The 17,473-nt window shown below is 35.9% G+C and overlaps 1 protein-coding gene across 1 annotated transcript in view; it reads left to right on the top strand.

The window, feature by feature from the left end:
* Positions 1 to 17,473, top strand: part of LRP6 (LDL receptor related protein 6) — a 181,164-nt gene that overhangs the window by 123,303 nt on the left and 40,388 nt on the right. Inside the window, exons 11-15 of the mRNA XM_032391785.1 lie at positions 2,194 to 2,378; positions 3,014 to 3,340; positions 9,769 to 9,971; positions 11,847 to 12,058; positions 13,081 to 13,271. Of these exons, the coding sequence (XP_032247676.1) occupies positions 2,194 to 2,378; positions 3,014 to 3,340; positions 9,769 to 9,971; positions 11,847 to 12,058; positions 13,081 to 13,271 (1,118 nt within the window). The remainder of the gene's footprint in view (positions 1 to 2,193; positions 2,379 to 3,013; positions 3,341 to 9,768; positions 9,972 to 11,846; positions 12,059 to 13,080; positions 13,272 to 17,473) is intronic.

The following is a 17,473-nucleotide window of genomic DNA, read 5'->3' as shown; positions in this document are numbered from 1 at the left end:
TTTAAATATTACCAATCATACTTACATGCTAATAAACGCCTTTTTAAAGGTATCAAGTTGCATTTGCTTGCACCCTCTCTCAAGTTAAACCAGATTCCAAAACCCACTGAAATAATGCCATGTACTAAGAAATAGTTGCATTTTAAAAAGCTCCATTTTAGAATAGTCATTAATTCAAAATGGACAATTAGCTTGATCACTGTTATAAGCTTAGAGAACTTTGATATTAAATAGTAAACTTTTCAATAAATAGTAAGTTGTTTATTTACAACATGTTATGTTTTTCAAGGATAGGTGATCCTCTTACATGAATTAGCAAGTTTTAAAGCCAACAGCTAAGAAATCTGGAATTTGAAGAATAATTCTTTTATTTATTTATTTATTTTTTAAAAGGTTTTATTTATTTATTTGTGAGAGAGAGAGAGCGCGCACAAGCAGGGGGAGCGGCAGGCAGAGGGAGAAGCAGGCTTCCTGCTGAGCAAGGAGCCCGATGTGGGACTCGATCCCAGGACCTGGGATCATGACCTGAGCCGAAGGCAGAAGCTTAACCGACTGAGCCAACCAGGTGTCCCAGTAATTCCACTTTTATTTTATTTTATTTATTTTATTTTATTTTTTTAAAGATTTTATTTATTTATTTGACAGAGAGAGACACAGCGAGAGAGGGAACACAAGCAGGGAGAGTGGGAGAGGGAGAAGCAGTCCTTCCGCAGAGCAGGGAGCCCGATGTGGGGCTCGATCCCAGGACCCTGGGATCGCGACCTGAGCCAAAGGCAGACGCTTAATGACTGAGCCACCCAGGCGCCCCCCAGTAATTCCATTTTTAAAAGCAGAAGTTAACAGTTTGAACATATAAGCATATTTACCATATATGTAATTAAAAATAGTTTCCTTGAAATCACATTAATTGCATTATTAGCTAGTTACCATCTTGTTAGAAGGCCATAGCAAAGAAAGTTCTCTGTGCTGACATGTTGTGGTTGGATTATGGTGATCTTCACTCTAAGCATTAGTTACCAGACAGACAGATTTAATAGCTGGGACTAAGGATGCTAGTTTATGTGGCTGCTGGCAACCGTGACATTTCTCTCACAGTCGTTTCTCCTTGCTTCTTGTGTTCATGTGCCTGTCAGCTGACAAGTGCAAATACAAACAAAGCCCAGGACTAACTTTAATTTTCAGAAAAGCATGTTCATGTGTTGCTGTCAAGTCAGCCATCAGCTGACAGGCTGAGGAATGAGTGTATCCTCAGGTATTTGATGAGAGGTGGCATATGGAGTGCTTTCCTAGTCTGAGTCCCAGTCCTCAGAATGTCTCAGAACTAGCACCCCACTAGTTTACTTGAAAAGGCATTTAGCTAAGGATTAGGTTCTAGTTCTCGCTCTGCCATGTGACTGAGTTGAAGAAATTAGATCATTCACATTTCTTTTATTGCTTTAGCCTCTGTAGAACTTTTTTACATCTGTAAAAAGCCTATACTGTGGGGTGCTCTAAGGTCAATGTGAAAAACTTGAAAAAATAAAACAAAAGCAAGAGAGTATTCTAAAATTTCACAGGGATTATAGTCGTAGTGTCACTGCCCAGCTGACACGATAAAGGGTGATTCCTCACTCTTATACATATATTATGTTCCCTTGCACTGTGTGACCAAATACATTTCAAACTTTGCTTTTTAACTTCATTTAAAGGCTATTAATTTTTACCTTTGATGTACTACTACAACTTGTTTTTTGGGGAGAATTGATTATATAAGTTGAAAAATAAGTCTAAAAATTTAAAAACTCAAATTACTTGTGTTCAGAAATATATAAAAAGATGTACAAATATTTTATTCAGAAGTGAATCAGATTCTGAGACAGAGCTTTAATTTTTTGGTATCTTCTTGAATATTAGTTTTATAAATGCAAGAGCAGCAGTAAGGAAATGATTGGTTTATTTCCAGTTTCTGGGTTTTGGATGGAACAAATTCATTGGAAGGACTAAAGAAAGCTGACTTACTTCCTTTTTAGGATATGAGAAAAAATATTTAGTTGAGGGTGCCAAAATAATTGAAAAAATTATAACAATGATTTGGTTTTGTCAAATTCTTTGTTTTAAAGTATATTTTCTTTATTTAGTTACTATGCACGAATATGGTCCTTTCTCCCAGATAACCAAAAGTCAAATGTTAAATATCTATTGTTTTGAATTTAGATTTATGTATTGGACTGAATGGGGTGGAAAACCTAAGATAGACCGAGCGGCCATGGATGGAAGTGAACGTACTACATTAGTTCCAAATGTGGGGCGGGCAAATGGCCTAACTATTGATTATGCTAAAAGGAGGCTTTATTGGACAGACCTGGATACCAACTTAATAGAATCTTCAAATATGCTTGGTAAGCTGTATTTCTTTGTATTCAGACAGATAGTATGTTATTCTTTCTATGCAGAAATCTGTGGCTGCTATCTACCATTGGTTAGGTACTATTAATAGAACTTCATATGAGTGTCTAGATTCTTCCTCTGGCATTGTATCCTGTTTATTATTATTAATAGTGGGCCAGGTATTTGGATTCACATCTCTTTATTTTGTGGAAATTTCATTATTGTTGGGCTTGTAATGGAATTTATAACTCCCTAGATATTCCTGAAGTGACTTTTTGTACTAGTAAAATACAGTATATTCATTTCCATCTTTTTATTGAAGGAAGAAGAAAAGTTCAACTTATAGACCCTTATGGAGAGAAAATAAGACTGCAGTCAAAATAGATCATTTGTAGGAGTTTAAACAAACTCAGTGATTTATAGCAAGAATATAAGTTTGAGGCATGGGGTCAGACTCCAGATGGATTGATTTCAGAGGACTGGTCTGGTTTTAAAATTGCTTTTAACTAAATTGTTCTATTTTAAATTGTTTACAAATGTAATATTTTATATGTTACAATTTTTTTTTCTTTTGGCCAATAAGACTTATACTCTCACATGTTTCATACCTCTGCTTCTGCCCTGTCTGCTGCCTTTCTGAAAATAGGACTCAACCGTGAAGTTATAGCAGATGACTTGCCTCATCCTTTTGGCTTAACTCAGTACCAAGATTACATCTACTGGACAGACTGGAGCCGACGCAGCATTGAACGTGCCAACAAAACCAGTGGCCAAAACCGCACCATCATTCAGGGCCATTTGGATTATGTGATGGACATCCTCGTCTTTCACTCTTCTCGACAAGCAGGGTGGAATGAGTGTGCTTCCAGCAATGGGCACTGCTCCCACCTCTGCTTGGCTGTACCAGTTGGAGGTTTTGTTTGTGGATGCCCTGCCCACTATTCTCTTAATGCTGACAACAGGACTTGTAGTGGTAAGCTGCATTCCCCACCCCAAAGCAAAGTAGAATTCAAGGAGAAAACAGGATTTTGAAAACACTGTGTAGTTCATATTCTTTCTAGAGTAAAAAGTTGTCGAAGTCCAGAGTTGATCGTTTGTTTAACAAAAGAGAAAGACTAAAGATGGAAAAATGCAAGTTTTTGTAACTTACTATTTGATGATAGCTAGTTGCTGTTATGGAAAAATTGATATAATAAAAAAATTAAGTCTTTTACTTTTGAGCATTAATTATTTAGTGCACAATTGCATAGCTTCATTGAGAAAGGCAGTCAAACATGCATTACTCTACAAAATTTATATTTATTCATTTTTATAAAAAGAGCAGTAAAAACAGTACAGCAAAGAAAATCTTCAAAATACAACTTCCTTGTCCTTTGAAGTTCATAGAATAAACTAAAGGTAAAAAATTTAAGTGTATAAGAGGCCAAGTGGAAAATGCATATGAGTAAATTTAGCCTAGTATGAAACAGTTGTAAATATATGGGGAACTAGAGAGCATATGCTCTGAATGTAGTGGGTGGTTGCTACTTAATTCCAGTTGATGTTACCAGATCTCCTCATCCAGTCATGAATCCAGATTTTTTTTTTTTTTTGGCTGCAATATCTTCTGATATTTAAATATTAGCAATACATATTACATATTAAACACACATAACCACACACACACTGTGCTAATAACAGCAAAACACAGTGTGTAACAAACGTTGTTGGCTTGGGGTAACCTGGTTTATGACTCAAGTATATGTGAAGGCCCATGTCTTGATCGATAAACAAGAACTAATTGGTAGATATGATAAATAGAGAATTCAATTGGAAAGAATAAATTCATGGCAGAGAATTGTAGGATATGGTTCACTAGGGTAAATGGTAACAAAACTGATATAGAATAATAGATTAACTATTAATTATTCAATTAGTAATATATAACATGTATAATAAATATGTAATATAGAAAACATTACATATAAATAATATAAATATATATTACATATCATATATAAATATATAAACATATTTAAGTATATTGTATAATTATAGTAAATAATATAACAAATAATAATATGATATAAAATAATATTAACTATTCAATTAACTATTGAAATTATTCTGTGCCTGAAAGTGTAAGAAGTCACATAGGAAAGGATTCAGTGTGTTCTGACACAGGCTTCAGTTGTGAAAAAGACTATACGTTTATAGTTTAATGATTTGGAGTCTTTGCCATGTATTAGTTTTGTGTTTTACTAAAGCAAGTCACATAAATTTTGTTTTATGTGTGGGGTGTGGGGGCCGGGCAGAGAGAGAGAGAGAAGCAGATTCCCCGCTGAGTGGGAGCCTGAAGCAGGACTCGATCCCAGAACCCTGAGATCATGACCTGAGCTGAAGGCAGACACTTAACCCACTAAGCCACCCAGGTGCCTCAAGCCACAAATTTTTTAAGCCTTAAATTTCTCATTTGTAAATGGGAATAATACTAACTACCGTGTAAGGTTGCTTTGAATATTAAGGTATCACCTGATTTGATTGCTGTGTAGACAGTATTTGAAGAGAAAAAGACGTGGTAGCAGGGAAGTCAACTAGACTGGTGTGGTAATCAGGTAGACTTGCTTGGGATGTTGACAGTGGTGATGGGATGGTGGCAGTGGTGATGGAGAGAAGCTGTGGATTAAACGTATGTTTTGAAGCTAGAGTGAACAGAACTTGTGAATGGGTTGGATGTGAGGAAGAAGAGGAGGGAGGGAGCAAGGATGACGTAGATTTTTGGTTTGAATAGTCGATAGGAGATAGAAGACTAGAGAGGAAGGCTCGTTTTCAGAATGAAATAAAAAGTTTATTTTTCAGCATGTTTGTATTGATTTTCTTATGGGACATTGATATAGATACATTAAATAGGTAGTTGGATAGAAGAGGGGGGAGACATGAGGTTGGAGATAAATAAATTTTGGAATTGCTACCATGTATTTAAAATGGGTGAGATTACTTAGGGAGAAGGTTTAGAGCTGGGTCAGCAAACTTTCTGTAAAGGGCCAGAGAGTAAATATTTAGGCTTTGTGAATCATACAGTTTGTCATACCTGCTCAGCTCTGTCTGCTGTTGCATGAAAGCAGCCATTATCAAGACATTTCTAAAATGTGTCTGAATTCTGATAAGCTTTCTTTCAAAACAGGCAGCAGGCCAAGATACAGCTATAAGCTATAGTTTGCCAACTCCTGGTGTAGAAACAGGAACGGATCTGGTAACCTAAGGAACTTTGAGGAGAGAAAGCATTCTCATTTGTAAATATAATATATATATACTCTAATATTTATATACTATAACTTCTTTATTATGTTAATTGCTTTTGTCTGTCTACTGGAATATAAACTCCCTGAAGCAGCATTTTTTTGTTTTGTTTTGTTTTGTGTTTTCACTTATATATCTTAGGTGCCTACAACATGCTTGGTAAATAGTAATGATTCAAGAAATCATTGTTAAATAAAAGGATGAAGAAGCAGGACAGGTCTTGGAAAAATACATGTGCTCTTCCATTCAACAACCTCGTGACCTTGGGGAAAAACTTAACCTTTCTGAGTTTGCTTACCTAAAAATGGACGTGATAATTTTGGGGATTAACATCTAGAATGATGAGTGACATGTTGGGAGGTCCTAAATAAATGTTTGTTTCTTTTCCTTCCCAATTCTCTGAAATAATTTTATTCTTTTACTTTCAAAAATTATGGCTACAGGGCTCTCCATAGTTATTGTCATCTAATGCTTATTTCTTTATGTGTTTATTCATTTATTCTTTCAATGAATATATATTGAATGTCTGCTACATACTGGGCATCATTTGAGCCAGTGGAAAATGTAGCAGTGGATGAAATAGACATCGGTCTCTGCCCTCATGGAGTTTCTATTCTAGTGAGACAGATATTAAACCAAATAAGTAAACTATATCACAGATTAGAAGGAGATAAATGTTATGGAGAAATATTAAGAGCAAGAAAGGGTGAGGAGGAGGATTGATTACAACATTAAATATGATGATCAGAGAAATCCTTACTGATAAAGTGACATTATGTCAAGAACTGAGAGAGGTAAGGAAATGAGAGCTAGCTGGATATCTGGGAGAAGACCTATTAAGTAAAGGGGATAGCAAATGCAAAGGCCCGAGGAGGGAGACTGTCTGGCATATTAGAGGAACACCTAGGAGGCCAGTGTCACTGGCATAGAGTGAATAAAGAGATTAAGTCATGGAGGAAACAGAAAGTCAAATTGTGGAATCCCTTGTTCATTACTGAGGTGGGATATCTCTATGGCACCTTGGTGCAAATTAGGAAAAGATGTTTCCTTTGGGCAGTCATAGGCACATAGGTGCATGGCTTGGTTAATGTCGTGTGGACTGGAACTTGGTCCCTACTCAGTGCCCTTGGCATAGTGCACAAATGGCGCAGTCAGATGCAATGAACTTGGCCTTGTGGTTTATGAAGGTCTTACACAAGAGCATCGCCTCCCTTTAAGCTGCAGGTGAACAATTGTACCTTCAAAAGAGAACTGAAAACCTCCCTCCTACGTAACACCTCATCTTCCAGCTTGTGTGTGTAGCTGTCTTCATTGTGGGAATGCAAAACTCAGACAGCCTGGATGACAATTTTTAAAGTACCGTTTTGCATTAGATAAGGGGGTTAGAGGTTATATAAATTAAGATGGATTTAAGGTTACAAAATTGCATATTCTTTGTCCCTTTAAGCACTGAATGACTGAATCAAGTCTTCATTGAAATAAGTCAGAACATTAGCTTCCTCTTAGAAATATTGAGCCAATCAATTGTAATTGTTAATGTCATCCATAGACTTTTTGAAACAAGCATTTAGGGTGCCTGGGTGGCTCAGTAAGTTAACCATCTGCCCTTGGCTCAGGTCATTTGTAAATATAATATATATATACTCTAATATTTTAATATATATACTCTAATAAAAATTCCATAATTTGTAATATAATTTGTAAATATAACATATATATACACTCTAATATTTTAATATATATACTCTAATAAAAATTCCATAATTATACTCTGTTCTCTTGGTATTCAGTCCAGGGTCCTGGGATCGAGCCCCACATCAGGCTCCCCGCTCAGCAAGGAGCGTGCTTCTCCCTCTGCCTCTGCCGCTCCTCCTACTTGTGCTCTCTCTCTCTTTCTCACTCTCTGTCAAATAAATAAATAAAATCTTAAAAAAAAACACAAGCATTTATTTGGAGCCATATTTGGCTTTATCTTAATCTACATTTCTAGAACACCTAACTATAGAATCTAATTGAAGATTAAAACTTGATTTAAAAAAAAACCCAGTAAAACATAGTAGGAGCCAAATATATATTTGATTAATTGTTTCCCAGGCAGGAAAAGTTGGGAACTAAAACTCTGGAGTCTAAGCCTCATTGTATGTCTTAGTGTAAGTGGTGATTTTCTGTTGGAAACTTACAGTTTAGAGCCTGCCCCCCCTTTTTTTCTTGATTTACAAGAAAGTAGTACTGCCCCAAAAAAAATTCTTAAAAAAAAAAGGAAAGATAGCTACTCTGTTGTGACATGTATTCTTACTACTTAAGGCATGGGTTCTACTAAAATTGCTAAAAGTTGTTAAGTCAGTATGTGATGGAGTCGACTCCAGATAATGAAGGGTTCCAGTGGGATCATTGAAATAACTCAGTCTTCCAAGCTGGGTATGAGCTTTTAGCCAGTGAAGACCTTACATAAAGCAGAATTTCTGTGTTGTGAATGTAACATTGTGTGTCAACTATGCTTCACTTAAAAAAAAAAAAGGAATTTCAGTGTTGTGAATACCAAGTTTCTTTATGAATACCAATGAGTTTCTTTGGGATTGAAGTCAATTGTACATTTGGGTGTAAATGTGAAGTAAACCAGGGAACCACACATAATGGAGTTGTGAAGAGTGGGGCTTAGGAAGAAATAAAGCAAGAAGTTCTGGATTGGCCATTTATGTTTATATCCATGAGAAGGACAAAATTCTACTGGATTCAGTAGACTGAATACCAAGAGAATAGAGTATAATTATGGAATTTTTATATAATGTTTTAATGAAGATGTTCAAAATGCTAGTAGACTTTGAAGCTGTTGGTAGCACTGTCAAATGCTGTTGTTTTCTAGATGGTTGCCTGCATTAAAAGTAGTTACATAGTAATTAGTGGCTTAGTCCCCAGGAAAGGGAAATTTAAGTCTCTGTTGCATTTCCCCATTTCGTAAGTTTAGGACATCATCTTAGCATCAGAGCAGAATATGTTTTAGTGAGAATATAAATACAAGGTTTTTTTTTATGAGGATTAGAGTTAATGAACATAAAACATTCGTTATTACTAGTTTTGTGTGTGTGTGTGTATGTGTGAGAGAGAGAAAACGAGAGGGAGGAAGAGTGAGGAGAGGAGAGAGAGATTTTTACTGGTCCTCTCTTCTTACAATTATCACATACACACAGTGCAAAATAAAACCTATATCTGCGGTCCATGAGGGTTTGTTTAATTTCTATTAATACCAACTTTATTATTGCTATTACTGATAATAATAAACAATAGTTATTTTTACTTTACATTTATATAATTTCTCATTGAAGTGTAATTGACATAATGCATTACAATTTTAAAACTATCTTCATGGGTGCCTGGGTGGCTCAGTTGGTTAAGCAATTGCCTTCAGCTCAGGTCATGATCCTGGAGTCCCGGGATCGAGTCCCACATGGGACTTCCTGCTCAGCAGGGGGTCTGCTTCTCCCTCTGACCCTCCCCCTTCTCACGTGCGCCTCTCTCTCTCTCTCAAATAAATAAAATCTTTAAAAAAAAAAAATTATCTTCATGTATGTTGTAAAATTTTTATAGCAACTCAATGAGCAGGACAAGATAGCTATAACCTTATTTTAGAGTTGAGCTAACTTTGACCCAAAGAGGTTCAGTGACTTAGTTATGATCAAGTGACTAGACAGTAAGAGAGCTGAGACTAAAACCAGTCTTAAAGGTTCTGCTTTGACCTATGGAAGCTAGGGTTCCTGCCACCCAGATGAATAGGTTATGGAAGAGTAGGATTATTTACTTGGTAGACAAGGAGAATTTTGATATCTTTACCAAATGCTTTTTTGAAATCAAGTCTCTTTTATACCACTGTGGACAAGATGGAACAAAATAGGCTAGGGGACTGTGTCACTGGATGAATTCATAACTGGTTTGGTAGCATGGTGCTGATTAGTGTCACCTTGAGGAGAGTTTCTGGAAACATTCCAAAGGGTTTTGTCCTCAGCCTTACCTCTTCAGCATCTATGTGTGTTTTGTATGAAATTCAGGCTACAAGCTGATCAAATACTTGGATGATACAAGACTTAGAGTAATTGTGTTTCAAATTTGCTCTTTTCTTTCTTTAAGCTCCAACTACTTTCCTGCTCTTCAGTCAAAAAAGTGCCATCAACCGCATGGTGATTGATGAGCAGCAGAGCCCTGACATCATCCTTCCTATCCACAGCCTTCGCAATGTCCGGGCCATTGACTATGACCCACTGGACAAGCAACTCTATTGGATTGACTCACGACAAAACATGATCCGAAAAGCACAAGAAGACGGCAGCCAGGTAATTCAGGGCTCAGTTCAAAATCTGTTTCTTTGGCCTGGTAATTGGAGTAACCAACCATCCTATTTTACTTAATTCTTGAGAGAGAGAGAGAGAGAGAGAGAAAGAGTATGTGTGTGTGTGAGAGAGAGAGAGAGAGAAAGAGAGAGGGAAACTAAAATTCTGGATGTAGCAGCTTTTTATCCTCCTAATGATCTTTGACTAAACAATTGATGATGGTGTTGGAATAAAAATTGTATAAGGAAAATTTATGCTCATATATTGGTAATGACTTTGTCAGTGCCACTCACACCTGTTTATATAGTTTTTTCCATTATTGTTCCGTTTACGTGGAATGTTAGAAGCTTTGAAATCAAGTAGACCTTGGTTTTGATCTTTGCTCTGTCACTCACTAGGATTCTTATGAACTTTTTTTTAAGATTTATTTATTTATTTATTTATTTATTTGAGAGCGAGAATCCTCAAGCAGACTCCCTGCTGAGTATGGAGCCAGACATGGGGCTTGATCCCAGGACCCTGAGATCATGACCTGAGCCAAAATCAAGAGTAGGCTGCTTAACGGACTGAGCCACCCAGGCACCCCTCTTATGAACTTGCTAGCTGAAAACTATGCAAAGCGTATAGCCCACTGTCTGTGACATAGGAGGTAGGGACTCAGTAAATAACAGTTCTGTTATTATTAACTATTTTTAGAAGGTTCAGAGGATAGGAAACCTATAACACACTCTCAGTAAAATTAAAAATATCTAGGATATGTTATCACTAACCTAATGATGTGGGGAGGCTATTATTTGGTGACTATGGGATGGAAATGAAAATACTATCAACAAATCTTGTCTATGCTTACACAGCAGTCACAGTTTGCATACTGTTATCATACTACATGATTTTCTGTGGCTAAGCAGTTTTAGACTGGGATTACTATAATTATTTGTCTTCCTTATAGCAGTGATGTTGGATTTTGAGTGTATCAAAATTTAGGGAGATTGGATTACTAATTTTTGATGTCTTAATATCTCACGAAAAAAGGGTGAAGAGATAATATATTTAGGGGCTGTTGAGGGATCCTTGAGGGGGTATGGTTATAGTGGTGTTATTATACAGCTGAGGACCCAGAAGATAAATGAGATAGCCTCATTAAGTAAGATACATGTTACCTCAGAGTTGCCAAGTAAAAGAAATATCATTTATTTGGGTAGGACAGATGAACTAAACCTCTCTAATTGCTTTGCTTTGTTAAAAAAAATGTTTTTTTCCAGTGGTTTGAGGATTGGAGCAAGACATGACTGGTAGATGTGGTTTATAATCCTAATTGCTCTCGTCTCTATAAGCAGTTTCTCCCCTTCAGCACTGTTGACATTTTTTAGGCCGTGTAAGTCTTTGTTGTGGAGGGATGGCCTGTACACTGTAAGCTGTTTAACAGCATCCCTGACCTCTGTCCACTAGATGCCAGTTATAGCCCCATGGGTATGGCAATCCAAAATGTCTCTACACCGTTCCAAAGGTCCCGAGTTAAGAACCACTGCTTTAGTGGTATTTCTAAGGGGTGGTTCTGGCTCCATTTGTCTCTAGTTTACAGGAGACAGCTGCCACCTCCTCACTCTGATCAGCGCACTTCAGGTTCCTAGAGCAACTAATACGGCCTCAGCTCCCTCATCTGCCCCATGTCATAATAACCAAAGGGAACATCTGAAATGCATGGTAACAAAGGAGCACATTACCCATAAAAAAATGTATTAAGAAATGTCCGGTGAGACTGTAAAGTTCCTTCTCAGGTTTGTAACCACGTACGTGTAAGCATTGTGAGTGATCTCACCTCAGGGCTCTCTGGCTTGGAGTCTAATTTTCTATGTGTATGTCTTTTTCTTTCCCTAGGGCTTTACTGTGGTTGTGAGCTCAGTTCCAAATCAGAACCTAGAAATACAACCCTATGACCTCAGCATTGATATTTATAGCCGCTACATTTACTGGACTTGTGAGGCCACCAATGTCATTAATGTAACAAGATTAGATGGCAGATCAATTGGGGTGGTACTAAAAGGCGAGCAAGACAGACCTCGAGCCATTGTGGTGAACCCGGAGAAGGGGTATGTTACTAAAGTTCAGCTCATGTGTTATTTACCTTTAAGTATCCTGTGCTCCAGTGAAAAACTCGATATTCTCCATCTACCTGCCCCTGCATTTTCTTATATACTTGCTTTCTCTGATTTTACTGCCTAGAATTTCTTTCCTTAGTCACTATTGCTATAGTTCTAATTTCTAACCATACCTTCAGGACCATTGGAACCTCAACATCCTCTACGAAGTTTTCCTTGATCTACCCCACCCCAGCCAGGTGTGATTTTCCCCTCTCCCAAGTATCCAGCCCTCTGTATCTGTGCCTCTCTAGTTATGCTTAGTCCTCTACCTTACACTTAATTGTTTTTCAGGTCATATTTTCTACTAGACTTCAGGTTCCTTTATGACAAGAACTAATACGTTTTCTTTCATTCAATACAGAGATTTACATTTGGTCAACAGTACTTATTTGCACCTGAATGAATAAGGAATTCATCAGGGGAAGTAGCTTATTTCAAAAGAGTTACAGGAAAGAGATGAGCTCTAGAAGTTAAATATGAGAAATAATTCATATGTGACTTATTTTTAGATATGAAATAGACTAATTGAAGAAGGAATTTAAAATTTGGTGTTCAGGTCTTCCTGGTTAACTGATCTTTTATTTCTTTTATTTTATTTATGTATTGTAATATTCCAAAAGCATAGGTATGCCTGTGTCTATCACTTCATTTTATTTTAAAGTAATCTCAACACCCAATGTGGGGCTTGAACTCACAACCCTTGGGATCAAGATTTGCATGCTCCACCCACTCAACCAGCCAGGCACCCTTATCACTCATTTTATTAATCCATGAAAATTAGCTCCCTAAGAACTTCTATGTGCCCTGTGTTACTATTATTGAACATAATAAAAGTATCCCATGGCCTCTAAAAATATATATTTTAAAACTTTTAAAAATAAGATTTTAAAATACTCCTTTATCTTAAGAATATTCTCATTTTGTATGGTTTCTTACTTTGCTGAACTTATTGTTTCTTCCTTTCTCTTCAGGTATATGTATTTTACCAATCTTCAGGAAAGGTCTCCCAAAATTGAACGGGCTGCTTTGGATGGAACAGAACGGGAAGTCCTCTTTTTCAGTGGCTTAAGTAAACCAGTTGCGTTAGCCCTTGATAGCAGATTGGGCAAGCTCTTTTGGGCAGATTCAGATCTCCGGCGAATTGAAAGCAGTGATCTCTCAGGTACCCAAGAAATGTATTTCCTTATTTTAATTTGAGTTATTGAGATGATTCATTAATAGAATTTGTATTTTTCTTCCATTGTATTATTTTTATGCACGTTTCTTTACAGTTCTATTTACTAAAGGGTAGTTAGCATCATGTTGATTGGGAAGTACTTTCTCTTTTTTTTTTTTTTTAAAGATTTTATTCATTTACTTGACAAAGACACAGCGAGAGAGGGAACACAAGCAGGGCGAGTGGGAGAGGGAGAAGCAGGAAGTACTTTTTCTTCAACCATCAACATGATTAGTTCCTCTCTTATCTAATAATTTCCTAATTTTCTTGATTTGGGCTCTGTAAATAATATATTTCTAATGCATCACTTCTCCCTTCCTAATTCTTATGCTCTAGTTTATGTTCTTACCTTCTCTGGCCTGAGGTTCTAGCCAGTGAAATCTCGTCCCTGCTGATTTTCCCCCCTGAAAGCTTATACACTGTTCCTAAATTAATTTTCTGAAGCGTGGTTTCTAATCATGTCGCTGCTACTAAAAAAATCTTCAGGATAGTCTCATAACCTGAAGAAAAAAGTCTAGTTGTATTTTCACAAACCCATCGTCAAACTCAAATAATCATACCATTGCTGGTGTTTTAACCAAATTAAATCATTTGTTGGTTCTTCATATTTACTTTCTTATTTGTCTTCACACCTCTGTCTACAACATAGTTACTTCACCTCTACCCCCCACCCCGAATTTCTGATGTCCAAATAACTCTGTGTGGCCTTACTAGTTGATCAGGTAAATGAAATTAAAATAATACACTATTTATGTCTACCAGAGTGGCAAAAATATGTTAAAGTTGATTATGACCAATATTGGTCAGAATGGTAGAGAATGGCATGCTCTCATGTACTTTGGTATAAGTGGAATTGGTAAGATCTTTTTGGAGGGCAATTTGTCAGTCAATTTCCCTTTTAGATAGCTTTTTTTTTTTTTTTTTTTTTTACAGAAATACCCATTTGTACAAGGGTCCCTGCTTAGCATTATTTATAATAGTCTGTCACAGGGAAATACATTCTGGTATATCTAGTGTATAGAATATTACAATCATTCAAAAAAATGAGGTAGATTTGTGTGCACTGACATAGAAGGATAATTTTTAAAAACTAGGTTGTATAACAATGTTTATTAAGACCTAATTTTGTTTAAAGTTTATTTATTAAAGATTTTATTTATTTGAGAGAGGGAGTGAGTGAGAGAGAGAAAGAGTGGGGGAATAGCAGAGGGAGAGGGAGAAGCATATTTCCCCCTGAGCAGGGAGCCCGATGATGTGAGACTCGATCCCGAAGGCAGATGCTTAACTGACTGAGCCACCCAGGTGCCAACAAGTTTTGTTTAAAATTTAAATTAATTTTATATACGTATACACACACACAGACTATATTTGATGACAGCTTGCCCTCTAAAAATATTTATACTATGAAAAAAATATATACTATGTATACACATGTGTACATATACACACATACCAATAGGTGTACATACTGTTAAGAAACATATGAGTATATATGTTTGTATTTTCCTCAAGGAATAGGCAAGGAGATACACCTTGAGAAAGGTCTGGAAGGCTAGTGTACTAATATGTTAAAGAGTATTTATTTCTGTATCATTTGAATTTTTATATGTTTGAATACATTTGTAATTTTTTTAAAAACTAGAAAATGCTCTTATCTTTTCAGGTTCAAATGCCTCCTTCCATTATGCCTTCTCTGAGTCTAGTCATGCACACATTTATACATGTGTGTACACATACCTCACATGGTATATTCTTTCCCTCATCGGATCACCTATAATCTCTTATGTCACCTCTAATTTGAATAATAGTTATTTATGTTAGTGTTTTAATTCTTATTAGTCTTGAGGGTGGGGTTTTTCCCCCTTCTTTTCTCTCTCTTTTCATTTATGATGTTTGTTTTTCATTTTAAAAGTAATACATGTCAATTAAAGACAGTTTAGAAAAGAAAAAGAGAAGAAAAAAATCCAAAACACCATCATTAGTAACACTTAGTAACACTTTAACTTCCATTTTTTTAATGCATTTTTTTCCAGTCTTAATTATGAAATGGTTCCAACATACAGAAAGTATAAAGTTCCTGCCATCAGCTTTGTTAAATCTAGTGTTTGGGGCCATATGTGCTTCCCTTCCTCCTTGTCTTCCTTGAGATGGACCATTAGAGAGAATTCTGAAGCCCTTACATATCCCTTCCCAATTCTTTTCTCCTCCCTCTCTTCCCTGAGGTAACTTTTGATGTTTTTCATTGCCATGCATATTTTGTTCTATGTGTGTGTTTTTTACCATACATACACACATATGCATTTAAACTTTTTTCACTTTTTTTTTTTTAATATTTTATTTATTTATTTGACAGAGAGAGAGAAAGCACAAGCAGGCAGAGAGGCAGGCAGAGGGAGAGGGAGAAGCAGACTCCCCACTGAGCAGGGAGCCCAACGTGGGGCTCGATCCCAGGACCCTGGGATCACGACCCGAGCCGAAGGCAGACGCTTAACCGACTGAGCCACCCAGGCGCCCCTTCACTTTTTAAACTTAATATAATAGTCTCATGTATTCCTTTGTAGCTTGCTTTTTTCAGATATATCATGGATTTGAGATAATCCCTGTTGATCCACAATTCTATGTCATTTATTTTCACCACTAAATAGTATTCATTGTATGAATCATTCTACACTTTATTGTATCTAAACTGCTGTTCCCAGTGTTTTTGGCATTAAAAGCAGTGCTTTAGTGAGTATTCTTGTGCAGATATTTGAACATTTCTCTGTGGCCTAAACCTTGTAGTAGTATTGCTATGTAATGTGCTATGTATACATTCACCTTGAATAGATACATCCAGGTTGCTGTTCAGGGATTATATCAATTTAAAATCCTCACCAGAAGTATAAGACTTGTCCCTCCAATATTTGGTATTGTTGGACTTCTAAATTTTTACCAATCCAATAGTTTAAAAGCTATATCTCATTAATAAAATTTGCATTTCCCTGTTTAATATTAACTTATTGGTCATTCATGTTTCTTCCGTGAATTGCTATTTATTGCCCATTTTTCTATTACTGATTTTTAAAAATTCTTTAACAGACTATTAATCCATTATCAAGTTACATATATATTGGAGGAGAATTGGCATGTTTAAGAAATTCAGTCTTTTCATCCATGACTATAGTATATCCCTCCATTTGTTTAGGTCTTGTTTGATAATTTTTAGTACATCTTTACACTTTCCTCTGTAGAGAAGGATAGGATATATATTGCATAAATCTTCTTCCAATTTGTAATTTACCTTTTCATTCTTCCAGTGGTATCTTTAGATGAAAAAGAAGTTCTTAATTGTAGTGCAGTACAGTTTACTAATTTTTCCCATTATGATTAGTGCCTTTTATGTTCTATTTAAGAAATCTTTGCCTACTACAGAGTCACAAAGATATTTTGTTGTGTTTTTTTTTTTCCCTAAACTTTGTTTAACTTTTCTCATTGAAATCTGTGACCCATTTGGAATTTATTTTTGTGCATGTTGTGATGTAGGGATTAAAAAAAATTTTTTTTCCCATATTACTATTTGATTTAACATCAGTTTTTGAGAAGATGATTCTTTCTCCACTGTTCTCTAACATCATCTTTGTTATAAATGAAGTGACTGTATTTGTATGAGTTTGTTTTTGGAATCTAATGTTCCCTTGGTCACTTGTCTTATGTGATATTTTATTGTCTTAATTGTTACAATGTTATAACAAATTTATCTGGCAGTGTTCGTCTTTAATATTTCTTTAAGACAGCTATTGATCCTTTGTATTTCCATTTACATTCTAGAATCTGCCTCTGAGTTTCCACTAAAAATGAAAGAAACCTAGTAGAATTTTGACTGGGTTTGCTTTGAATTTACAGGTCAATTTAGGGAGAATTATTATTTTTTATAATATTAGTCTTCCAAACCATGAACATGGTATATCCCTCCGTTTATTTAGAACTTTAATTTCCCTCAATGTTTTATAGTTTTCTGTGTAGAGATCTTTCCCATCTTCCATTAGAGTTATTCCTTGGTATTTGAGGCTTTTGAATGCTTATGGTAAAGAGTATTTTAAATTTTTAATACTTCATTTTCTGACTATGGCTGGAGTATAAAAATAGTTTCCTTTTGTCTCCCATTCTGT

The sequence above is a fragment of the Phoca vitulina genome, unplaced genomic scaffold (assembly GCF_004348235.1).
Source record: "Phoca vitulina isolate PV1807 unplaced genomic scaffold, GSC_HSeal_1.0 scaffold64, whole genome shotgun sequence".
In the NCBI taxonomy this organism is placed as follows: Eukaryota; Metazoa; Chordata; class Mammalia; order Carnivora; family Phocidae; genus Phoca; species Phoca vitulina.
This window is presented reverse-complemented; position numbering and strand designations above follow the sequence as displayed.